Source organism: Rhea pennata, chromosome 1, assembly GCF_028389875.1.
Source record: "Rhea pennata isolate bPtePen1 chromosome 1, bPtePen1.pri, whole genome shotgun sequence".
NCBI classification, from domain to species: Eukaryota; Metazoa; Chordata; class Aves; order Rheiformes; family Rheidae; genus Rhea; species Rhea pennata.
Genome location: NC_084663.1, coordinates 56,040,746 through 56,067,169, shown reverse-complemented (window position 1 = coordinate 56,067,169; position 26,424 = coordinate 56,040,746). Strand labels below are relative to the sequence as shown.

The 26,424-nt window shown below is 45.9% G+C and overlaps 1 protein-coding gene across 1 annotated transcript; it reads right to left on the bottom strand.

Annotated features, from left to right (window-relative positions):
- Positions 1-10,217: 10,217 nt before the first annotated feature.
- On the bottom strand, positions 10,218-13,002 carry RPS19BP1 (ribosomal protein S19 binding protein 1). The gene is made up of 4 exons (XM_062568973.1): positions 12,931-13,002; positions 12,676-12,816; positions 12,198-12,295; positions 10,218-10,876 (listed from the first exon to the last, which is right to left on the bottom strand). Exons 1-4 carry the CDS (start codon positions 12,977-12,979, stop codon positions 10,742-10,744), a joined length of 423 nt encoding a protein of 140 aa, XP_062424957.1. The 5' UTR covers positions 12,980-13,002; the 3' UTR covers positions 10,218-10,741.
- Positions 13,003-26,424: the final 13,422 nt, after the last annotated feature.

Here is a 26,424-nt window from a genome sequence, read left to right as displayed (position 1 = left end):
TTCCACTAAGTAAACGGAGGCAATGCAAGTGGAGACAACACAGTCTTGGAGCATTTGTTCTGTGCTGCACAGAGTTAAAAGTGCACTACAAGTCCTTTGCCTTTAATTTCATTTAGTGACTCAAGTGGTTTGTCACCTATTGCAGCTTTACATATGGTTGAGTAGTACTTCAAATACATTCTAAGCAGCTGTGGGAAAATTTTGCTGAGATGCCCCTAGCTGTTGACTGGCAAAGGTATAATCACAAAGATACTTGAAGAATTCAACCTTGCCTGTAGGGGAACCATGTGAGCTTGCTGAGTGGTAGAAAGGCAAGTTTTTGAAAAAGTCACGGGCACTTTGGATTTTATTAGATTTGAACCACCTTTTCTAGGTACAAGCCACAAAGCAAATGTGCAGTAGTGTGTCTAAGAAGAAATTAAAAGAGCTGATGAAGGGCAATCTTGAAGAGACTTCTGGTTTCTCGCTGCATGTTTCTAGAACAAGCTGAAAATCTAAGCAGCAGATCTGTTTCCAGGCCCAAGCTAGTGGGGTTTGGGTTGGTTAAACTAAATGCTGCCATAGGTACTAAGGCTGGACTGTGTTAAGTAAATGTTACTTTAGCACACTTGAACAGTGGAAGATGTTTTTGCACCTAAGTGGAAAAGATTTCCTGGCTTCTTCAGCTGTAGGTGAAGAATGTCAAAATTTGAGATGTAAACCTAGTTGACTTCCTACTACAGAGGAAAGATGTTTACAGTTGCTGTAACTAGCCTTGCAGAAGCAGTGCAGCTTGTGAGGAAAATGTGTGCGCGCTAAAGCAGCATGTGTGTGTAGGGCCTATGGGTGGAGTTCGTTGATAGCAAGCTGCAGCCTGACTTTAGTTTCTTATATGGGGCTGCACAAGTAAGTTAATTCTTTGATTCTGGAGAATGTTGGGAGAAAGCGTAAGACTTGAGGGAAACCCTGGTATGATGGTTTTTATTGCACCCCAAAGAGAAATTTGATACAAAGGTGATGAGAGCATGTGTGCTTGGATGGTTTCTACTTTAGACATTAAATTAAATGATATACTTGGTGGGAAAGTTATAGTCTACCTGCTCAGTGTTATGAAATACTTTGCGGTTGATTCTAGTTTTTTGAAGGTCTTAAATTCAGTAAAGTCCATTTCTTTAGTCATCTCTAAGGCTCCGGAAGGCTGACTCCTGACTAACTTCAGGAGTTGCTATTTGTAATCATTCTGTGTGTGTGTTTTGGCTACTGACTCCCAGGTTTAGTAACAGGAGCAGACTCCTTAATCCTTGCTTGACCTGAGATACATTTCTGGCATGTGGATGTGCACATACTTACTTTCCCAAGCAGTTAATACTCCTCACTTGCACTGACATGACTCACTAGTCTCCCCCACGTGCACATCTCAGCCTGGCTGGTGTTCATACATGCAGTACAGTAGTTACAGGACTGGCCTTCACCAGTGCTGGGCTCCAGCCAGGTTTTAGAAGTGCGGGGAGAGGGTGCCTAATGTTAGTTAAAACAGAAAATAATTGGTCCTGTTGCAGCCTCCTAGGTTTCTTTTTTTTTTTTTTTTCCCTGACGATTGAGCTGCTTATGTGCTCAAGCTAAGACTACAGTCCTCCACCCCTTTGCATTTCCCAGTCCATTAGCTGATGAGTGACACAGGGGTAACAAGCATTACGCTCTGGGACCTGCTGTTTGTAGGCTCTTTCAGCAAGCAGATGAAGTAGCTAACTACAAGCAGCTTGCTGGCCGGGGGGGGGGGGGGGGGGGGAGGGGGGCTGAATGGCCTTTAGCAATGACTTGTCTACACTTAGAGCTGGTACTTGGGTAATCTGGATACTATCTAAATTATAGCAAAAAGATTCCCTGACGTGCTCTCAAATCGCATCATTTTCTTTCCAGTGCCTGTGCAGAGGCTTCCCTTCCCTCCCTCCCCCGCCCCGAGGCAGAGATGCTTTTTTTTCCCGCCTTCTGAACGTTACCAAACATTTCACCCTTACATCAATTAGGGCTCATGCTGCAGGAAAGTTAGGGTGCATAACTAAAAGCCCCTCACCTTGGCTTTCACAAGTCAGTCCCTGTTTGAGGAGTCTCACCTTGGACAACTCATCCTCATGAACGCATCCTCCCTCGTCCCCTGGCTCCAGGGCAAGTGCTCTAACCGCTCCGCGCTGTATAAATGGGAAACACTGCAAACTGACAGGCAAATCATGGTCCTGCTTTAACAGTTGCTTTGTTCTCTAGCTCTTGCTGGTGACCACATGCAGCAATGAGGGACTGTTCTATTTCTGGGGGGGTAAAGTACCCTAAGAGGTTTTCCTTTAGGTCAGCTGGACCTGCAAGCCTGGGGATGAGGATAATTAGAAGCAGAAAAGCCCAGTGAGCCAGATAACTGTGTCCTTGGTGGGTTAAATCTGTAGCTGGAGTGACCTTTAACATGCTTGGTCTCAGCTGAGCCACAGAAAATATGGGAACGTGTATGAGCAAGTGGCTTCGTTGTGCAGGGCAAACACTGCTGCGGCTCTCCTAAATGCTGATCCCCCTTTTCAACCACAGAGTAACCAGCTCTGCTTCCCCTAGAGTCATTGCAGCTATTGCTTAAACCTGGCAGCAGTGTAGGGTAAGGCGGCTGCAGACATTGTCTATAACCCTTTTACTCAACTCACCCAAAGCCCAGGAAGGCAGCCAGCAAATTTACCTCTTTCCTTCCCCGCCCCCACACCCCTCAACTACAGCCAGGGCAAGATTGTCTCTGACTACAACCCTAGTTAATTAAGCTTCTCTTTTCAGTTAATGCTCTGCAGGCAGAGGAGGCAGTTTCAGTGCTGGCAAAGAAAAAGGTGCTTCTAGTTTCTCAGCTCTTCAGAGAATATATAGCCCCAATTTACCAAATTAAAATCCCTTAGGTGATTAGGAGCAGTCAGCATGGATTCACCAAGGGGAAATCATTCTTAATCAGTCTAATAGCCTTCTATGATGGAATGATTGACTGAGCAGATGAGGGGAGAGCAGCAGATATTGTCTACCTTGACTTCAGCAAGGCTTTTGACACTGTCTCCCATAACATCCTCATAAGTAAGCTCAGGAAGTACAGGCTAGATGAGCAGACAGTGAGGTGGATTGAGAACTGGCTGAATGGCAGAGCTCAGAGGGTTGCGCTCAGTGGTGCAGTCTAGTCGGAGGCCTGTAGTTAGTGGTGTCCTCCAGGGGTCAGCACTGGGCCCAGTCTCATTCAACTTATTCATCACTGACCTGGATAAAGGGACAGTGTGTCTCTTCAGCAAGATTGCTATCAATATCTAGCTGGGAGGAGCAGCTGATACACCTGAGGGCTGTGCTGCCATTCGGAGGGTCCTGGACAGGTTGGAGAATTTGGTGGAGAGAAACCTCATGAGGTTCAACAAGGGCAAGTGCAGGAACAAATAACCTTATGCACCAGTACAAGCTGGGGCCTGGCCTGCTGGAAAACAGCTCTGCAGAGAAGGACCTGGGAGTGCTGGTGGACAAGTTCACTAGAAGGCAGCAATGTGCCCTGGTGGCCAAGGTCAATGGCATCTGGGGGTGCATTAGGAACAGTGTTGCCAGCAGGTTGAGGGAGGTGATCCTGCCCCTCTGCTCAGCCCTGATGAGGCCACCTCTGGAGTACTGTGTCCAGTTCTGCGCTCCCCAGTAGAAGGGAGACATGGAGCTCCTGGAGAGAGTCCAGGGCTATGAAGACGATGAGGAAAGGCTATGAGAGCTGGGCCTGTTTAGCCTGGAGAAGAAAGACTGAGACAGGACCTTTTCAATGTATACAAATACCTCAAGGGAGGGTGCCAAGAGGATGGGGACAGACTCTTTTCAGTAGTGCCCAGTGACAGGACAAGAGGCAACGCGCACAAACTGAAACACAGGAAGTTCTATCTGAATATAAGGAAAAACTTCTTTACCGTGAGAGTGACAGAGCACTGGAACAGGTTGCCCAGAGAGGTTGTGGAGTCTCCTTCTCTGGAGATACTCAAAACCTGCCTGGACACAATCCTGTCTAGCGTGCTCTAGGTGACCCTGCTTGAGCAGGGGAGTTGGACTAGATGATCTCCAGAGGTCCCTTCCAAACTCAATCATTCTCTGATTCTGTGATTCTTTACAAAGAAAAGCTCTCCCACTCTGCTATGTAGTATGTGTTTTATGGAACTCCGTTCAGGGGAGAAATCTGCCCTGAAAGAGCTCTGGAAACTCCATTTTGTTTCTGTATTTTCTGCAGCTTTTCAGAGGCTGCCAATATGGCATCCTTATGCAATGCTAGAACCTGTTGAAATAACGTTTTGTTTCCATTCTTAGTAACATAATTAAGATTTCACACTGGCTGAAAATGTGGGCTGAATCTTTCCCTGCATTTATTAGTCTCTCCTTCAGTCTTGTGTTAGGCACGCTCGGCATCGTGCCATTTTGCTCCGTGGCCTTGCAGCTTGCCTTGTGTGCCACAGGAGGCAAAGAACATGAAGACGTCAAAACCTCAGTCTGTTAGAAAGAGGTTCCACAGCTGATAGCATCTTACCTGGTGACTAATTCTACATTTTGCAAACTGAATGAGCTGTCTTCTTTCTCTCACTGCCTCTCAGAGAAAGCGTGCTTCAATTGAGTTCTTGCAGTTTACCTACAGGGTGATACAAAGTCCAGGAATAGCTTTTAAGGTATGAAACACAGGCTTTACCTACCCCCAGAGAAGCCCAGTCCTTCCATATGTTTGGAAACAGCAGAACGCCCCCCATCAACGGAACGGAAGAGCTCTTTGAATTTGAAGTTGGCTTATAGGATTTCTGTCTCAATGAATTCTCCTCTGAATTAAGGGCAGTGAAGTGGAGTCAAAGGGAGCACAGTCGTTTCACCCTCAGGCTGCTGATGGCTTATTTGCTCTTGTGCTACTTGATGAAGAGGAATCAAATATTTCCATATACATCCAGAAAACACCCTGTGGTTTGCTGTTCGCAAAGCTGCTCTGACAACACACAGCCCTGTTCTCACAAGATTTTTTTCTGCTGTTACCACCACCTTCCTCTTTGTCCCCTGTTTAGAGGGATCCAGGTGTTCACACTTCTTCAAGCAAACAGAAAGAGGAAACCACCACCACAACTTCTTAGCTTGCCTCTGTGGAAATCCAGATGTACCTTTGCAGTGGACTTACAAAAATAAAACCCCAGCTGCAGCTTTGGAGAGTGAAGAGCGGATGACATAAAATCTTCTGAATAGCTTTTGCCCTGGCGGAAAGCCCAGAAATAGCAGCAAGGACAGGCTGTCCTTTGGGAGATGAATGCTCCCTCAGCACTGCTGAGCTGGACTAGTAGAAAAAAAATGTAAGTTATTCTGGTTGAAACAATTTCACACAGTGGTAGCCCATTCACAACCCCCGTACCCCACCCTAAAACCATGTCCTCTCTAAGGAGGAGTCAAATGCCTCTGGGAAAAAATAGGTTCATTGTCTTACTCCTGTTTCCCACAGCTGTTTTCAATATTGCCTCACCTTTTTAAAGTGTGGTTCAGCTTATGTTCTTGGCATAATCAAATACTGTCTGTTTTGAGAAGTCCCTTGCTTTCTCAGTCCTCATTGATGTATAATGACTTACCAAACCTTTCTCTAACTCTTTCTCTAATTCAGAAAGTTTTTTTTTTTTTTTTTTTTTTTTGGGGGGGGGGAGGAATACATGTTTTGGATAAGAACACCACCAATTTTCTTTACCTTTTCAGAGATGTAGACCTTCAAGCACAATAGTATCCATATTGTCCTTCCTATACACTGTCCAATATAATTGTCATGTTACGCATACTCACCTTTTTCAACAGAGAAAGGTCTTTTTACATATTCACAGCCTTCCAGTGCAGACCAGCACAAATGCTCCTATTATATTCCATTTCCAGTGCAAAGACAGTCTTGGAGTCTAAACATGAGCATCCCTTGTTTGGCCAAGAAAGCTCCTATTTGCTGACTTCCCACTGAAATGCTTCAGGCTATTTCAGTTAGGCCTTGTGAATTGATAGGGGAGTAAGGTCTCCTGTCCTAGACAACACTATTTCAGCTACAAGGATGTCCCAAGTATGCTGCATTTGCATTATTTTTCTGTGCACTCACGCAGTGTCATAAGCTTTCAAATGAGCTGGCTCTACCAACAAGCTCCTATTTCCGTATTACATAAGCACGTGCTCCCTCTTAAAGTAATGGTTAGTTGCTTCTTGTTTCTCCTTCAGTTGCCCTTTCCCCCTTCTTTACACATCCACACCCTTTAAAAATTGCAGGGAGCAAATTCCAAGTGCAAGAGAAGTGTCAGCTTAATTTATATAGGGACGAGAATCTACTAGTTCTGCCCACAGATGGAGCGACAGAGCCCTCAGAAATACAAGCCCTCCTTTGTGCTGCCTGCTGTCAGCCTAACTCTGTTGTATCTCTACTGCAGCAAATGTATGATCAGAGAGAGACATCCAGTCTTTGCATCCCATTAAAGACGAGTTAGCCTACGAGATAAATTAACTGCTGGCATGCAAACAGTGCAGCTCAGGACAGATCAGCTTGGCTAGATTATTGGGTTAGCCCTGCCAACAGTTAATTTGTTCAGAAAAAGGTGCATCTAACCCCGCAGACAGATGCAGAACAACCTTCATACTTATCTTCCCTGCCCCTGACAGCCAGTGGTTGGCACTGTTAATCCTATTTAATGTAACTACAGTTAGACATGCAAACCTTTAATCCCACTCAAACCAACCAACCTTTCAGCCAGGCTTGGCTGGAGTGCCATGGCTCAAGCTGTAGCAGGCATTAGCAGCTTGCCTCATTTTATATTCCTCATTTTTCAGTCGAGTTGATTTTTATCCTTGCCTCAACATGAGAAACTTTCATTTGCTTTAACTATTGTATCATGAGTTATTCAGGGCACTGCTGCTGGGCATCATTTCTATAACAATGTAGTCTTTGACACTGTGCTGATCACCAGCAAGACTTCAGCTCTGAAATGTGAGTCAGCCCTGAAAATAAAACCACAGTCTGATACTCCCAAATGTGTTTTTTTTTTTTTTTGTTTTTTTTTTTTTTTTTTTTGTAGCCCTGTTTGTTTCTGCTATGTCATTTAGAGGGAAAAAGTTATTTTTGCATTGCGGGCAGCCATGCATGATTGGTTTACATCTGCAGTCTCCCCACTTCTGATATGTATATATACTGATATTAGCTGTTGTTTCTTTCTGCACTAAGAAACAGCCAAGACCTGCTGGTACAGCAGAAGTCATGAGCTACTCAGTTACATTAGTCCGTGCTTGTCTGAACAAATTTTCTGCTTGCTTTCCATTCACGTAGCAGAGGGAGAAATAAGCCATTAACCAGCTTTATAAATCTTATTCACAATAAGCTAGTCCAATCCTAAGCATCAGGGAATTACTCTTCCTCCTCTAAACTGTTTCCCTGGAAAGACTCTACCTCATTACTAATACTCCAGAGCTTTTATTTGCATTTATATCAAAGCTGCTCTCTGCCTCCCATTTCACTTTCCTGCTGCATGTGGGTGAGTATTGTAAGATGGCAGCCTCCCTCTTCTCCAGCTCAGCCACCTCTATTTTCTGCTGCAGGATACTCAGCCAGTGTCGCAGAGCTGGGAAGAGAGCCAGGAGCCTGATGAGCTAAGCCAGCATGCGGCCCTCGCCCCGCAGCAGCAGGAAGCCTCTCTGTGCTGTGCCTCACAGCTGCAAGGGAGAAAAATGCAGTCTGACAGGTTCAGTGGTTGCGGGCCGCAGCCTGTGAGCTGCCACCCTGGGAACGAAGCCCCTGCACTAGACAGGTTAGAAGGCCAGGTAGAATAAGCAGCTATTGCAACAACCTGAACTGCACCCTCCTTGCTTCCCTCTTCTCTATCGAGTGGAGCAATGAAGTCTGGTTGTGAGCAACAGAGATGAGCTACAAGCTACTCTGTCAACTACCTCCTGGTATCCCTGCAGGGCCTGATGTGCTAGCATGCTACCTGGTGTGCCCCCCTTACTTGGCACGTGGCAGGAGACTGTGGGGCCCACCTTCACACAGGCTTCTGCAGATAATAAGCAGTGCCTGGGTTTGGGAGAAAATAACTTCTCATTCTGCCCTGGCCTGACGTAGCTATGGGCTAGGGGGTCATACAGACTGTTGGGAGCATAAGCTGTTTAAATAGCTTCAGCTCATAAGTAGGTAAACACAACAAGCTGGCACCTATTCCCCCTTCTGGCTTGAAGATATCCCCCCTCAGGTGCCAAACCCTGCCCTTATCTATCCATTGTCTGCGTGACACAGTTGTTTGTCCTTCAGAGGAGCTCCAGGTTTACTACAGAGGGTGAAAGATGGCAGATCTTGGCCCCTGCAAAATACTGGTTTATCTAGAGCCATTCTTTCCCTTCTTCTTACTCTTTCTTCCTCTTGCAATATAAACTTTAGTTTATTTGAGGATGCTGTTGGCTGTACCACCAAGTTTGATTTCAGCTGGCAAAATCCAGTTCAGCAGGTACCTCTACCCTCTCAAACAATACAAGCCTCATGGCATATAGTCACAATAAGTCTGATGATTCCTGGTTGGAAAGATTATAAGTGGCAACACAGGTAATGAGAGCTCCCATCCAACCTGAAAACTGCACAAATCTGGATGCTATTACCCTTGGGGAAAACTGCTCTGGGGCCCTTCTTTAAAGTTCCTCATTAACTTCCTTTGAAAGAACAGCTTTCCTACTTGCTTACATTTGCAAGTAAACAGAGAGTACAAAGAGAGTGAACCACCTGTGGGGCTCCTTTCTGGAACAAAGGATGTTTTCGCTTTCCTCAATCTGCAAGAAGAAGGGCCTAGGAACTGAAAGACCGCAGAAGCAGGAGTGTGTAAGAGAAACTGGTAGAAGAGATGCAGGGAGTTAAAACAAACAAACAAACTAGAACCCTACCACTCCAGCAATTTCTCTGTTTCAAGAGTCAAGTTGTGGCACAGCCAGTCTTTCCACACTGCTCACCTACATCATGACAACTCCACACGCAGCTGCACATATTAGAATAGGTTAAACAAACCGCAGCAGAAAGAGTGCAGAGGCTTTAAAGACATGTGCTTCAAACAATAGTGTCTCTGTTTTTTTTGAAAAGCAGGCAGTCATTCTCTTCCATTTATACATCTCTCTTCATTCTGGAAGCAGGAACAAACTCAGAAATAAAGGAATTGGCCCTTGCCTTATTCTGCTTTTTACCACTTTAGGCTGCAGATAGTTGAACCAATTCTATTACACAAAATCCACTACCACATTCTAGTAGATGATTTCCGGTATGCACACTTCAGTCTGTTCACTATTTCCCCTGTCTGGATCTTGTATATCTGGATTACTTTCCATTCCATGCAGACAAGAGAAAAAATAGAGCAGAGGAGGCACAAAATTAAGATAACAGGGATTATAATGAGAGGGCATGGAAGGGATACTGAATTCCTTCCTGTGCTTACATCTTCACAGCTGCAGCTCAGCACAGCCGAACTACTTCCAAGTAACTCATAAGTCAAACTAACTGAGGCTTGGCATTAGTCTTTCTCCATACTCCTTTATTTCAAGGGAACAGAATTCCCATTTCTTAGGTAATGGGTGGGAAAGGGCATTTGTAGGAGCTCCCTAGAAGCATATTTGCTGCAGTTCAGCAAGGGAACAGTGTCTAGAACAACACTCCCACCTGCTGGGCCATCTCTTTGTTGCAAGAGAAAATTTAGGAGAGGTCTTACAGAAAATTTTTCCCACTAACCCAACATCACAACTCCTGCTTCAGTGGATCTAAAAAAAACCCCATTTTTCACCTGCTGCTGTGTGCCAGGCAGGGATGCTTGCGGCATTAGACAAAGGGTCTAATCTGGGTCACAACCCCTCCTGGCTGCGGAAGCCAGCAGCACCTAGCAAAGACACCATCCTCGCGTGGCTAGGACCTCAGCTGGATGGGCTCAGGTATAAGCATCTGAAGAACAACCATCTCTATATAAGAACTGTCCCTTGGAGAAGGCAGACCACGAGCAGGCAAAAGACAGAAGTCATTTCTGTTCTAACCTGTGCTCTTTGGAGGGCTGAGTATGTCAGAGAGAGGATTAAATAGATGCACCAGTAAGAATCAGAAAGAGAGTCATCCTAAAGACAGTGATTCTTGGATAAGATGGATGACCCAGTTTGCCTTCGTCAATCACAGCCTGTCAGTTGAATCACTATCACAAAAGCAAGGGTACACAGTATTTACAAGAGTCATTATTTAATCACACAACATATACAAACGTTTTGCAATGACAGAAAAGCCTGGCAGAAGGTGTAATAAGAACAGAAACTGCAGGACTCCTCAGGTTTAACTCCTGCTTTTATACAAAGTCTTTATACAAAGTCTGATTATTTATTTCTGCAGTCCAAAACACTTCCTCCATTGAGATACAGTACCTTAAATGCTCCTTGCCAAATAGTAAAGGTAGCAGAAGCCTCGCATCCTGAGGAAGAGAACAAGATTTATACTTGGCTTGGCCCACTCATTCTACACCAAGAAGGCAAGAGCCACCTTAGCTGGAAATGGGTAATTATAAAGACAACACATCTCAAAGTCAAGAAAACCTCCTTGGCTCTAGCTAGCAAGTAATACATTCTGCACAGATGCAGCAAGTATCTTAACATCTCCTACGTTCCATCTCAAACAAGTTGAGGACATGGCCAGTCCTATGTTCTGAACGCTAAGCTGCAGAAAGACTGGAGTTGCAAGAATCCCTGACACTTTTTACACTGTCCCAAAATATTCTCTCTCAAATTTACGGAAATCCTCTTCAGTGAAGACAGTGCCTTCAGACTTCTTCTTTGCCTTCTTTTCTGGAGGTTGATCTTTGGACTTTCTGCCTCTGTTTTGGGTAAGAACCTTCAGACAAGAAAAGGACAGCAGTCATTGTTAGTCTAGACCACCCAGTGATGATTCTCAAATCTATCTGCAGGATCTCCCCATTATTCAAATCCTAGAATGCCTGCAAAGAAGAGGGAGAGGCATTTACCTATGTCAAAGCAGGTCATTAGAACAACAGCAAATGCCACTCACTATGTAGAGCCAAATATAACAACTATTTTCTGGTAACCATCACCGATATCAAAACATTGATTTCAACCTAAACATTTCTGAAACTGTGACTTCCACTTTCATGAGAGAACCTGACAACCCAAGAACTTGGTGGAATTCCTTCAGCAGTTTCTAATATACCATGACCACCTTTCACAACCCCAGCCTAAGAAAAACCTGCCTAAAGCAAACCGCTTATATAGATTAAAAGGTCATTTCTCACAAAAATAACTAAGATTCTAGCATCACCACTGCTATTCTCTTCAAATCAAAGGCTAGGACCATCTCTTGGGGAAGATCGTAGAAAAATTCTTAGGTTGACGAGAAACATCATTAAAAACGCTACAAAGTTCCTCTCACAAGAGCCTGCACCACATCTAGTTTCTTACTAAACAGTCTCTACCTAGAGGGAAGGATAGCTCAATCAACAGCAACAAGAGGGCTTGAACTGAAGCTTCTTTGTCAACTGAAACCATGAAACACCTTTCAGTCTCTATGCATCAACAGAGAAAAAAAATAGGCTAACAATCCACAGATACCAAAGCAGTTCACCACATTAAATAACGTCAGCAAAACAGCCCGGAATTAAAGTATATATGCACAACTCTGACAAAATAAAGCCCCATATTTATGGAGAGTGTTTTTGATGTATCAGTTTAAGTTTCAGCTATTATGCAAAAGTTATGTTCAACTTAAACGAGTTTCCTGGAACATATGATGGATAGCCACCAAAACCTCCCAAAACGCGTTGCAATTTGACTTTGTGTGCAGACGCTCTACCAAATGGACCGATTCTTCAAACTTTCCACCTCGATCAACTCCATATCTATGCTACCTCACGTACTGCCTTAGAGCATTCATAACGGGGTCTGTGTATGAGAGGTAAGAAAAGCCAATCATTGTCAGTAAATCCGAACTACTATCAGAGAAGACAGTAGGTGCCCACATATCAAAGGTTAAAGCTCAGTAAGCTGTTTGCCAGTGCACACACACATTTCCCCAAGGTTACCACCAGACAGATCCTGACTATTTGTGGCTGGGTCTAAGCTAGAAGATCTTGGAATACTTCCCATTTACCCACATTCCTCATAGGAAAACAGACCCCCAAACAAAGAAGTGATGTCCTTACTTGTTGCGTAACAGCTTTGTCTGCAACAAATCGTCCCTTTGTCATGTACTGCAGATTTGTTCTCGAGTGATCCACAGCTCTCGTCTTGCAATATTCCTCTAGGCCAGAGCAGAGTGGGACAAAACATATCAGCCACACACCAAGACAGCAGCACCAGGAAAAGCATAAAAAGATGAACACGGCCTCGAGGGTGTGAGAAATCCCTCCAGATCAGAGCCTGGAGTACTTCTGCAGAACAGACTGCCTTTAAGAAGCAGGGCAGAGGAGTGGGGAAACAAGTAGACCTGCAAGGACACGGTGAGAGAAAATGACAGGGACAAGGGGACCTCGGGTTGGGGGGGGGGGGGGAAGGTGTAGGGGGCAGAAAGAGGTGACCTGGCACAGGGCAGGGGAGGGCAGAGCCGCTTCCCCTGCTGGAGCTGCAGTCACCTGCGTTGCCCCCTCCCCGCAGGGGCAGCAGAGCAGGCCCAGGGCTCACCTATGGCCGACTTCACGGCCTTGCCTTTGACCGTGGCCTTGCTCCTCCCGAGGCCCGGCGCCGCTTTCCTCCGCCTGGCAGCGCCCGCCGCCCGGGGGCCCCCCGGCCTCCGCTGCGGCACCCCCGGCGCCTTTCTGCGGCCTGCAGGAGAAACAGGGAGAACGTCACCCACGCTGCACGCAGGGGCCAACCGCCTGTCCTCCCCCGCCCTCCCCCGTCCACCCCCGGGCCCCAACCCGGCCCTGCTGCTACTACCCGGCGCCTCCAGCAGCTCCAAGCCCCGCCGCAACAGCGAGGCGGACATGGCCGCGCACCCAGCGACGACTTCCGGCTCCTCTCCACGCCCCTTCCGGCACCGCTCCACGCCCCTCCCGCGCCCGCGCGGCCACGCTTCCGGCACTGCGCCCAGCAGCCCCCTCCCGTTTGTGGTCTACCGCGCATGCGCGGCGCGGGGTGGGGGAGGGGGCGGCGGCGGCCGTGGGGAGGGGCCTTGGCGGCGGGTTGCGTGTGGTTTACCTCAGAGATGGCCGAAATCCCCCAGTGCGCAGCCCTCACTGGCGGAGCTGAACTTCCTTCATCCTTAATGGTAGCTCTGCCCATCGCGGCATGTTGGTGCTCGCGTGGTATGTGCCCCCCCGCCCCGCCAGGCCCTGAGTGTTGCACTCGCTGTCTGCAGAGCCCCCACGATGGAGCGAGGGCTTCTAGGGGCCTCCAAAATCAGAATAACCCTTACAAGAGGGAATCGTAATTATGGGCTGGGGAGAAGGGAAACTGCTGGCAGCGATGCCCTTGGTCTATCTCAGTGAGGCCTCCAAAAAGCCAGCTTAACTCCATGTCTGGCTCCTCAGGCACAGAGCTTCACTTTGCCAGAAGGTGCATCTATTATTCAGTATTACTTTTATATAAAGCTTTCCTCCCCAGTCTTCACCTCTCCAGAGACCTGATGCTAATACCCTAAATTTAGTTATTACTGCAATAAAACTTACTCTATTACTGCGAGCACTGACAGTAACAAGCTGACACTGGAGAAGAGGGAGAGATGTTTATTCTCTCTCAAATACGTCCTGCAGGGAAAAAAGAGATACAAGCGACTCTCGTTGTTTCTCATAGTAATGATCTCTAGTGGTGAATGATAACAGTAAAACCTCAGTTCATTAAAAGACATTCATTTTCTACAAATTGTTCTCTAGCCTCCGCAGATGTCACCTCAATGTCTATTTTTTTTATTGCTAGTTCTCTTTGGAGTCTCTCTCCGGATGCTTCCCTGGATTCTTTGTGAATATCTGCCAATGTGATGATGCTAATAAGACTTTTTCTGGGCAGAGTCTGCTCAGCGCTCATAATCGCTTCTTAAACTAGCTTTGGTTGCATAGTAATCCAAGAAATTTTGGAATGATTTGGATGGATAGTCGCTAGTGTGTAATGCAAAGAACTTCTCCATTTCCTTTTGTTAGTAGTTAGTAGAAGGTAGACCTAAGTAAGCTCTTAGTTCTCTGTTAGGTTTGTCCCTCCAGTCACGAGAAAGTTATGAGAGGGCTATTGTACTTCTGCAAAGCAGAAACTGAGCAAGAAGTGAGTTAGTAGTCTTTTGCTGAAACAAAGAGAGCACTAGAGAATATTCTAGTCAGCAAAAGATTTGTTATCGCTTGTATAGTCAGAGTATCCTTGTCTTGGTTGGTGTGAGGTAAATCATGGTTATCAGTGATCTTACGTTGGGGAAAGCATTTCAAAAAATACCTTGGCAGTCAAACATGCTCTTTTAGCCCCTAAAACACTATTTACAGGTTCTTTGTAAGCTGTTTATGGTTATATATCCCATAGTATGTTCAAGGTAGCTTGCTCTACTGGTTAAACTTTACATTTGCATCACTTAATATTATTAGGGTCACCTAATGTGTCGTTAGAAATGCTTGGTGTCAAACAATGTAACCTCATACATGTCTTATGAGGGCACCTGATGCTGAAACATCTTCATTACCAATGTTGCAACACACATTTAAGTTTAACAAATTAGTGTGGCACAAATTACACTGATCTTTTACCTAGTTGATGGAAAATACATGCCCTTTCCTATTTCAAAAGTAAACCTTTAAGAATGTTATCTTACTTCTGTTATACCAATTAATAAAGCTCTCAATTATATAGCTCTCTCATGACTCCCTTCTTATTAAATACCTTCATTAGCAAAAAAAACTTAATATGGGCAACGCCTCCTTTGACCAGGAAGGCTGAGTGAAGACTTGCCGTGTTTTTAGTCAGCAGTTACCTGCTGAGTAAAATTTAATGAGCTCACAGGGGTCATTCTGATGAAGAGAGAAGGCAAGACGTTTTTTCTGTGTTCACAGTCTTCTACATCAGAGTCTGGTCAGGCTCTTGGAGCTAGTTAGTGCATAACAGGTACACAAAGAAACTAAATGCATGCGTCAGCGTACTTTATAATGGGATGTGTTCCCTAGGTTTAGCTCGCTTGCTGCCCTAGAACAACACTAAGATCACCGTTCAGCAGGAGCCATGGATTTTTTTAACACTTTGTGAAATCATGTACCTATTATTAATACATTATGTTTTTTCCATTCCTGTTGACAGGATCTGGCAGCCTGTCTCAGGGCATGATCATTAATGTGTCTCCTAACTGTATTCTGGCTGCAGTTGTGCTTGGACTTGGCAGACATAATACTAATATCATCTGTCGTGTCTCTGTCCAAGTGACTTTGGTACAGCTGACACCCATCACATTCCTGCAGGCTCAGATGCAGATTTTTTTCATACTCTTTGAGTTTTATAGAGAATTATGCTTACATTGTTTTTCCCGTGGTGCTAAACAAGATCTGTTTATTGATTTATATTAGGAATGTATAGTCATCTCTTAATATGAACTGGATTTTGCCAGTGTATTATACATCCTTTCAAACCTCTACAGATTCACTGTATATATGTAGAGTTCAGGCCTTTCGATCACTTAACCTCATCTCCCACGTGTCATAAACCATAAGATTTCCTCTGTTGATCTTAGTCTAAGTGTACTAACCTGTGTTTGATAAATCTGCTTTGAGCTGAGCAAAGCATAGAAAATGCCCTATTTGTTTTTGCACCAGCTTCCATGGCTTCATAACTGTCACAGTGAAGGTGTGTTCCTTATTTCACTGTAGTATGTATATTTAACTGTCATTTTCTTGAATCACCATTGAAAGCACTTTGACAGCCCTTATAAATAGCTTTTTCCTGACCAGTGATATCCTTTAAAAGTTTAATATTAGGAGACTCTCTCTATGTCAGTAAAACAAAAATCAGTATTTCATTGTACTCATTAAGGCCTCTGATCAAATTAAAATTTCATCCAAGAAATCATCACTTTGATCCATCAAAAATCTGTATAGTTAGCTCTTTAAAACTCTTTGGGGGCAGAGTGAATATCAAATGATGTTCATTTAAATGTGTAATATCCAAACAAATCACTATCTTAGAGCTTGAGTAGTACAGCTTTTGCTGGCAAAAACCACATTTCAATTTGATACTGTTTTGTTTCTAAGAATTCAGCTATCCTTTAGAAGCTTTCTGCTGCTAATGCTCATGTTTTATAGCTTTCTGTAAATCTCATGCCTCAATGGATATCCATGAGTTAGCTGACATTTCAATTACAAATAACTCAGGATACCAATCAGTTTAAGTTTTAAGTAACTTCCATATGTGAATATTGTCAGTTCACTTTCTGCTGTATTTCTTATGGCATTGAAAAATGGACATTTCCTGTGTTTGTGTATGTTCATAATGTTTCTGATTTGCCTTAGAGTGATTATTCTTCTCCCTATTGCTATAGGCCTTGGAAGATGTCTAAGATTATTCTACTTTTTGACTGTGCCACATGTTCATTCTGTTCTACATAGTAAGCCAAATGCTAATAATATTCATGGTTAATCACACCAACACCTATGGCAGTTCCCAATAGCTTGTTTGGTCTTTTTTAAGCTCCCGCTCCTGGATTCAGGGGTTTACATAAGAATCTCTGTTTGAAGGAAGATTGTGAAGAATGTTAGAAAGCAGAAGCTGAGTCCAGCATTAGGCATAAGGTACAACAATCACGAACATTCCTTTAGTTTAGACTTTTTAAAACAGTCTTACGATTTGGGAAACATGAGTCCTGATGTTGAATACTTTTTATACTGACACGTCTGCATTTTCTCTTTCAAAATGAGTCAGACCAATTTTTAAGCTTATTTTTAATGGATTTTCACCTTTGCATGATTCTTCACATGTGGAACATGTTTTAGACAACTGATCCAATATCCTGTGTTTTCATTTGAACTGCAATACATTGTGATAGTGTATTCAAAGCTGCTGTCATTAATACTTAGCTGTGTTTGCCGGTTTGGAACAGCTTGTGTTGTGGTCACTGTTATAACATGGATCACTGCCTGCCCTGTACTTCAGGTACACAGGAACCTTTATCCTTTTTATATGCCTTTAACACAGACATATAACCTGTGTTATATGCCTTTGAAAAATGATTCTTTTTGTTGATTTTCTGGCCTATTGAGTTTGAACAAATGCAGACAATGCTTTGGTTCATATGCTTGCATGGGTAAGTGTATATTTATTTCAGGCTGATAGAATGCCTTTTATTCTGATATTTTTATTGTGCTGATATCTACCTGTTCTATGCACTTTTCATCCTGTTCCAGGCCACTAAGAAACTGGCTCTGCACTGCAGAGCTTCTACAAATACTGTTGGCTTATGCTAAGATTAAATTGGTTTCCCATCATACTAGATGCTGTAGTAAGAAATGAACTCTGCTCCTGAACAAGACAGAGTTATTATCCTCTTATATAGACAAGATAAGGAGGCACAAAGATTAAGCAACTTGCCCGAAGTACCTGTGGCAGGATGAGTACTTAAACTAGATCTGAATGACAGTGTGGGGACACAACCCTTAAACATGACCATGTTCTCCATGTGCTATTTTTTGGCTGCAAATGGGAAGGCAGCAAGCATCAGTAGTTTTGTTGCTGTAGCTATAACTTTGTAGAGAGAGGCAGTTTCTTTAAAGAAGATAATTGTTTTATTTGAAAAAAAAACTTCTTCGGGGCTTAGAGTACCAGAAGAAAGTACTTAGTAGTAAACTTCATATAATACAGAGTTGGTGTCACAAGGTTTTGTGGTCAGAAACAATGGCACTCAGACTCACAAAAATGCCTAAACTACCAGTACCCTCACATGTTTTATTTTTGACAGAAGGGAAGAGTCCCTTCTCAAGTCTACTTCTCTTGCATGCCTCCTCGAGTAGAGCAGGCAAACAGACCTGCAGCTGGGAGGGAACTCTTTCCCTCTCACTTTGCCACCACTATCCTTAAATGTGGAGGAAGAGAGGGAGGAGATAGTAGAAGGATCCCAGTGGCTCAGGGTGATGGACTTTTCCTTGCTTCTTTTGTGGGCAGTGAAGATGGCACCTGGCTCTTCCTCTTGCCCTCCCCACCTCCTTCATTTCTGCAGCACTGGGTCTGGGTGAGAGGGGCTGAGTTTGCTGTGGCTGTCTCCTCCAAGCTAGAAGGCCAAAAGGGATCCTGCCATAGTTGCTTTCCCTGCTCCCTCAAAACCTGGGAAAAGGGCATAAAGATCTCTGGTGGAGAAGGGGTGGGCCTGAGTGAGCTAAATGGACAGGAGTTTAGGACACGTGAACTGATAAATGCTGGAGAGCAGATGTAACAGATGTGGAATACAGAAAGGAGACAAAGGCAGAACTGACAGAGGGGTTAGGGTGGGTGCAAGTTTGCTTTATAGGTTGTCAGGCAGAATGAAATGCATTGTAGGAAGGTACGGAAAGAGTGGATGACACTCATATGTACACACTGGGGGGGATAAGCGGAAGAAGAGGATCACAGTAAAAAACCTATAAAATTATCAGTGGAAAACTTAATAGTTTTGGGCCCATATCATGCTTTTAATTTTTGTATTTCCATCTCATTGGCAATACTTTGGTTGTGAAATGTTTAGTGGAAGCTCTCGAAGGATCTTCCAGGACATCTTTGCTTGTAACTTTGGAAACTGGTAATTAGTGAAGAGCTCAGTGAAGACTCTTCTGGTATTGGCACTTGACTTCCAAGCCTAACAGTAGCTTTGTTCTCTTTCAGGTCAGCTCTTCTATCACTATTCACACACCAAAGTGATTTCTCTTCTTTGGGTAAGTTCCTATGCCTCACTGAAGTGGACAAGAGTTGTTTGTTGACTTTAGGTTTTGTCCTTTTCTTTCCTCTTTCTTATTTTTATGCTTCTAGGCTTGGTCTTTCCCTTTTCAACTGCAGACTGGCCTTCCTGGCTTGGCCCGTGACGTTTTTGTTTCCTTCACCTTTGATTTTCAGCTTAATTCTTGATTCCTCCCTTACATCGTTTGATTTGCTCTTCCTAGCCTTCTGTTGCCTTGTATTCAGAACTCTAAACAATGTGTGTCAGAATCTGAGAAATTCATTCCTAAAAATATTCCCATTTAATATGAAGCAGATGTATAGAAATTAAAATAGGGATTCTTAAACAGGGTTCTGAGTATAAAGTCAGATTCTTTAGCTAAAGAGATTTGTTAAAAGGCTGTTGTGGTTCTCAATTCTGGAATATTGTGGCTTCTGATAACAGAAGAGTCTAGTTTGTTCCAGGATATATTTTCTCCAAGATTACAGCGGAAATAATGATACCTCATGTAAAGAGCTTGGAAATTCACGGTATTAGAGCTAAGAGATCTTAGTGTCGCCATACTGTGCAATGTGAAGTTGGAGAATGTCACTCATTGTTAAATGTGCCTGCTTCCAAAGCAGTGAGAAAGAGGTGAAAGGCACTGTATTTTGTTCCCAGTCTCTCTGCTCCGGGACCTTAAAATGTTTACAAGCCCTGGAGCTGACTCTGGATGCAGCAAAATTTAGCTAGTTATGCTTGTCACATACCATTAAGGGTTTTGAGACAGACAGGAGAAGGGCTGGGGCTGTCACAGGCTTTTGCTGCCTTAGGCAGGTCTTCTTTGCTGATACCTGCTTTTTGATGCAGAGCAGAGCCGGTGGAGCTGGGGGCAGCGGAGGCAGCATTGTTGGCTGCTGCCTCTCCTGCCTGCTCCACTCTGTACTGGTGTGGGTCTCATCTTCCCGTACTGGTACAGTGGCTAAAGGGCTACCACACTACTTCCTGTTCCCTAGTCCTTTCAGGCTGTGAGAGAGCTCTTTGGAGACAGTAGGAAAACAGGGTGACAGAGGAAGGAAGGGCTCGAGATGTTGTTGCAGGGCAGACTGCATGCTGTCAGCATGCAGTGGGGAAGAGAGAGGCAGATCAGCTGGCCCCCTCTGGTTGCCACTGACATGGGAGCTGAGGGCAAGGTGGCATTGTGGATTTAGCTACAAGCAGAAGGGCAGCTGGATGCTTATTGTCGTCATGCATACGTTGTAGCTTGCTAAGTCAAGGATTTTTTGCAAAATTGCTCAAGACCACACAGAATTGCGTGCAAGGCCTCCCCAGATCAGGATGTTCTGTGCTGTGGCTGGCACGCTGGATTTGTCAACATGGTGCCAGACCTCTCTCCTTGCATCTTGCTTTTGACATTTCTTTTTCCTCCTTCATTTTTTTCTTTCTCTCCTTCCTTCATTCTCACAGATTTTCTCTCTCTCTTTTGGTAGCTGTAATTTGCCTTTCCTTTTCTGATTCCCTCTCTCCTTATCCACTCTCTCTCTAGCCCTTGCTTCTGCCACCAGGATCAGTGATTTCTTTGGCTGTGAGAGGGTAACAGTTCAACCTGACCTTTCACCATTTGTTCTTGACTGCCAGTACCTGAGTCCCTGTATATTATAAGGCCAGCTCTTTCCTTCTTTCTTTTCTTTCTTTCCCTTTCTGTCTTGGGGACCTTCCCTTCCTTTAGGGTGCAGAGGCAGCCCTGGAGGTGCTGGATACAGGGCACCTTCCTCTCAGCATGTTAGTCCGCCTGGGCCAGGCTGCCTTCTCCTCCAGGGCCACCTTGCTTGCCCTGCTTCCGTATTCTGAAGTTTGAGGAACAAACAGCAGCTGGAAGAGGAGAGAAGACTGGTCAGGGTACCATTTCTAACTCCTGTCTGTGGTGCTGTGAGGCCTTTCCTCGCTAGATGTCACTGTGAGGCTGGATTTCGCCCACCTCGGGGCATGGCAGCTGGGCTGAGATGGGTGCTGAGATGAGTGCTGAGCTCTAGAAAAGCCCTACCGGGAGCAGAGGGAGGGTGTGGAAGAGATTTCCAGGTTCAGGATTGAGTTGCTGTAGGTTTTACCCATTCCTAGAATGTTTAGGGCCCAGAACCAGCAAGATGCAGGAGGGTTTCGGAGAGCAGCCGCATACCAGCTCCTTTGAACACCTCAGCCTGAATCTGGTAGCTGTTGGGGGGCCAGAGTACAAATCAGCCCCCACAATTTTCATGTCAGTGGTGCTCACCTCCTACTAGTCGTGGTACTGCTTTGACAGCACATCCCTTGCTAATGCTCAGCCCTGAATCACTGTTCTCTGTCTCTGTCTGCCATCACCTGGCACATGTGCCTTGTGCCTCTCTCTGCCCTGGTTGCAGCTCACCTCCTTACTGTACCTGGCCCTGTGGCTACCTCCCTGGGGAGGCTGCAGCTGGAGCACCCTTGGGGAGGCACAGCTGTAGGCTCTGAAGCCAAGGAAGGAGCTGGGGAAATAGGGAATGGCCAGTGCAGGGAGGCTTGGCAGGACCTGACCTTTTCTCTGACACCCTCTTGACCTGCTGGAAGCAGAGCCAAGTGATAAGCTGGCTGCATGGTCCCTGTTACCAAAGTCAGAAGCTGTGACTGCAGGGTGAGAGGTGGCAGGCCCAAGCACCTGTGGGGAATCTGGCTTGCATGAAGCCTCCCTATGCCATGGGCAAGGAGACCTCCTGTCCCACAGGCAGTGTGCCGCATTTACCAACACAGCAGCAGACCTCTCTCCCTGCATTCTATTTTTGTCATTTCTTTTCCATTATGTCTTTCTTCTTTCCTTCCTTCATTTTTTCTTTCTTTCCTTCTTTTACTCCCCCCTCCTCTCTTTTGATAGCTGTCTTTTGTCTTCCCTTGTCTGGTTCCTGCTCTGCTTGTCTACATTCTCTTTTTTCTGACTCTTACTTCTCCAGCGAGGGTCAGTGATTTCTGCAGCTGTGGGAGAGTGACAGTTCAACTTGACCTTTTGCTGCTTGCTCTTGACTGCTGGCACTAGAGTCTCTGTAAATTATAAGGTCGACTCTCTCTTCTCATGTCACCCTCCCTACTTTTTCCTTACTCCCTTCCTACCCTCACCACCCTCCTCTCCTCAGCAGAGTGTTACCAGCTTGGCTCACATTCTGCCCTTTTCTTTTCCATGTTGCGGAAAGGCAGATGGACTCTTCAAAAAGTTAGTAGGAGAAGGGAGATGCCAACTCTGCCCTTTCCTGACTGGAGTGTTTAAGACTGTTTCTAGACTGTTGCTTTCTTAAAGCGTTATATTGGGAACTGTGTCTCAAGATCATGTCTCAGTATACTGCATGGTCCCTACTACAGAGATCCTGTAAGCTGTATACTAGGAGAAAGGAGCTGGCTAATAAATGCCCCATGAACAAGGTATCAGTGGCATAAATGGTCTTTAGGTGAATTTAACTTTTTAACATACTCGTCTGAAAGGCAGCAACAAGGAAAGAGAGTTACATGGAAAGCATCAGCTCTGAAATTTCAGTTTGGTTTTGCACAGGTATACATGCTTCTGCCTTACTGGGTACACTGTGATTTGTGCTAGTATAAGAATGCGCCCTGTATATGTATTTCCATATCCGTGAGTTTCTGGGTGAATGTACTCATGTGTGGAAACGATGCCCTGGGAGTGTGTGAAGTCCTCAGCTTGCATCTGTGTTGATACTGTACAGCAAATTCAGTGCATGGGGTTTAGGTGACTATCAGTGAATGTGCGTGTTTGTGTGTTACCTGGGTGTATGTGTTTACACATGTGTGTGCATCAGTGCTGAAAAGGCACATTGAACAGACAGGATGCAAATCCCCATGATGTGCAGTCTTTGGGGCTGAGGAAAAGTTGTTGGCTAAAATGGTGGAGAGCCACAGGAACTGCTTTGCTGCACTTGCCCTGCCTTACTTGTGCTTTTCCAGCCACGTGCCACGCTGCGGGCTGAATCCAGCTCCGCTTGATTGTGTGCCAGGGTGCATTAACATTCGCTCTGTTGCAGCGCAGCCCAATTAATATTTGATTCTGGCAGATTAAGGAGGGCAGAGAGATTAAATAGGGTCACCAGCTGGAGTGGTGGGAGTGGGGAGGGAGAGGCATGTTTTTTTTTTGTGCAGCCCTGAGGAGTAGGGAGGGGGGGTTTCCAGAGGAACCTGAAGCCACTCAGACTCTCCCCTCTGCAAGCATCTGTTGGAATGACACTGAACAGTCTGTGCTGGTGCCCATTTGACACAAATTCATGCTGAGATTGAACTGCTCTAGGGGTAGGATTTGGAGCTTTCCACCACTGGGTTTCTGCTGCAAGTAGCTGTAAGTGGAAAGAGGAGGGAAAGTGAATGAGAGGGGAAGAGAGAGAGAAAACAAGTTTTGTGTTGGGGTGAATTGGGAAGCTGAGTTCTGAGCATGCAACATGGAAGAGGAGCAGGAGGTTGCCTGAACCCTGCAGATCTGATAAAGTGGATATGGCTAGATAGCCCATGGTTGAGTGCTGAGGGCTCTGGGCAGATGGGAAGCAACAGGTGGTGAAGCAGTGCTTGGAGTGGTGTGCAAGCCCCTTGGAGAGCTTTCTGCAGGAATAAAGAGGAAGGCACAGATCCAGGCCACAAATTTCCTGGGGAACAACTTATGTGTCATCTACTTAATGTCTGTGCACGTAGCAGAGAAATGTTAGCAGTTCCTCCCAGCAGTGCCCTCTTAGTGCCTGCTCAGTGGACCTGTGGTGCTGGTGGGCACAGCTGAAGTGTCACCCTTGGCAGAGTCTGCTCAATGGCAGATCTGGGTCTCAGCAGGGTCAGCATCTTCGTAGTCTGCTGCTGTGTTGTGGGAAGTTAGCCTGGATCAGGCTGGCTGGGAAGACACTGGAGTCTCTAGCCTAGGAAGTTTTTAAGAGCCATTAAGAGGAGCCTATGAGGAAGGGTGTCCTGCTGGACCTTGTCCTTACCAACAGAGAGGGACTGGTTAGTGATGTGAAGGCTGGGGGCACCCTTGGCTGCAGTGACCATGAGATGGTGGAGTTCAGGATCTGGCAGGAAAGAACTAAGGCAACAAGCAGAATTGCAACCCTGCATTTCAGGAACGCAGACTTTGGGCTCTTCAGAGACCTAATTGGTGGAGTCTCATGGATTAAGGCCCTAGAAGGAAGGGGGGTCCAGGAGAGCTGGCTAGTATTCAAGCATCACTTCCTCCAAGCTCAAGAGTGGTGCATCCCTATGAGTAAGAAGTCCAGCAAAGGGGGCAGGAGACCTGTGTGGGTGAGCAAGGAGCTCTTGGCCAAATTCAGACAGAAGAAGAAAGTACACAGAATGTGGGAGAGAGGACGGGCTACAGGCTACTTAGGAGAATTATAGGAATGCAGTCAGAGTATGTAGAAATGTAGTGAGGAAGGCTAAGGCCCAGTTGGAATTGAGTCTGGCAAGGGATGTTAAGGACAACAGGAAGGGCTTCTTCAAATACATCAGCAGCAAGAGGAGGACTGGGGAAAATGTGGGCCCACTACTGAATGGGGCAGGGGCCCTGGTGACAAGGGATACAGAGAAGGCAGAATTACAGAATGCCTTCTTTGCTTCACTCGTCACTGCTAAGGGCAGCCCTCAGGAATCCCGTAAACTGGACGTAAGGGAGAAAGTCTGGAGAAAGGAAGACTTTCCTTTCGTTGAGCAGGATAGGATTAGAGACCTTCTGGGCAGGCTAGACATGCACAAATCTGTGGGCCCAGATGGTGTGCACTCATGAGTACTGAGGGAGCTGGCAGGTGTTGTTGCCAGGCCGCTCTCCATCATCTTTGAAAGATCCTGGAGAACTGGAGAGGTGCCTGAGGACTGGAAGAAATGTCACTCCAGTCTTCAGAAAGGGCAAGGAGGAGGACTCAGGCAACTGTAGGCCAGTCAGCCTCACCTCCATCCCTGGAAAGGTGATGGAACAGCTCAATCTGGATGTCATCTCCAGACATATGGAGGAAAAGAAGGTGATCAGGAGTAGTCAGCATGGATTCACCAAGGGGAAATCCTGCTTAACCAACTGATAGCCTTCTGTGATGGAATGACTGGCTGGGTAGATGAGGGGAGAGCAGTGGACGTTGTGTACCTTGACTTCAGCAAGGCTTTTGACACTGACTCCCATAATATCCTCCTAGATAAGCTTAGGAAGTGTGGGTTAGATGAGTGGAGAGTGAGGTGGATTGAGAACTGGCAGGCAGAACCCTCTGGCAGAGCTCAGAGGGTCATCATCAGTGGCATGGAGTCTAGCTGGAGGCCTGTTGGTAGTGGCATCCCTCAGGACTCAGTACTGGGTCCCATCCTGTTCAACTTTTTCATCAGTGATGTGGATGAGGGGACAGAGTGCCTCTTCAGCAAGTTTGCTGATGATACCAAACTGGAAGGAGCGACTGATACGCCTGAGGGCTGTGCTGCCCTTCAGAGAGACCTGGACAGGCTGGAGAGGTGGGCAGAGAGGAACCAGGGCAAGGTGCAACAAGGGCAAGTGCAGAGTCCTGCCCCTAGGGATAAATAATCCCAGGCACCAGTACAAGCTGGGGGCTGACCTTCTGGAGAGCAGCTCTGCAGAGAAGGACCTGGGAGTGCTGGTGGATGACAAGTTGACTACAAGGCAGCAATGTGCCTTTGTGGCCAAGAAAGCCAATGGTATCCTGGGGTGCATTGGGAAGAGTTGCCAGCAGGTCGAGGGAGGTGATCCTGCCCCTCTACTCAGCCCTGGTGAGGCCTCATCTTGAGTACTGTGTCCAGTTCTGGGCTCCCCAGTACAAGAGAGACATGGAGCTACTGGAGAGAGTCCAGCGTAGGGCTACAAAGATGATCAGAGGGCTGGAGCATCTGCCCTGTGAGGAAAGGCTGGGAGAGCTGGGCCTCTTCAGCCTGGGGAAGAGAAGACTGAGGGGGGGATCTTATCAATGTGTGTAAGTACCTGAAGGGAGGGTGTCAGGGGGATGGAGACAAACTCTTTTCAGTTGCCCCGTGTGACAGGACAAGAGGCAGTGGGCAGAAATTGAAGCACAGGAAGTTCCGCCTGACTGTGAGGGGGAATTTCTTCCCTGTGAGAGTGACAGAGCACTGGAACAGGTTGCCCAGAGAGGTTGTGGAGTCTCCTTCTCTGGAGATATTCAAGGCCTGCCTGGATGCAACCCTGTCTAACATGCTCTAGGTGACCCTGTTTGAGCAGGAAGGTTGGACTAGATGATCTCCAGAGGTCCCTTCCAGCCTTACTGATTCTATGATTCTATGATTTTATCTGTCTGTGATAGTTTAGGACCAGTAGATCGTGCCTGCAGTTGTGCATGAGGGTGTAAATAGCCTCTCAAAGGCCCTGTTTGGTATGAGTTATGTGCAATTGCTTTTAACATCCCAGTGCTGCCTGCCTCCTGTTCCCTGCTCCATGGATGCCATGAGCTTGTTAGGGCTTTGCTTTTCAGATGAATCCAAGCCCTCTGCGCTTTGCTTTTCTGGATCCTTTGACGACTCCACCCTCCTGCTAATGGTTTTGCTTTTTCCCTGGGCCAGTTCAGCAAGCAGCCCCTCTCTCACCCTTCTGTGGTACTCCA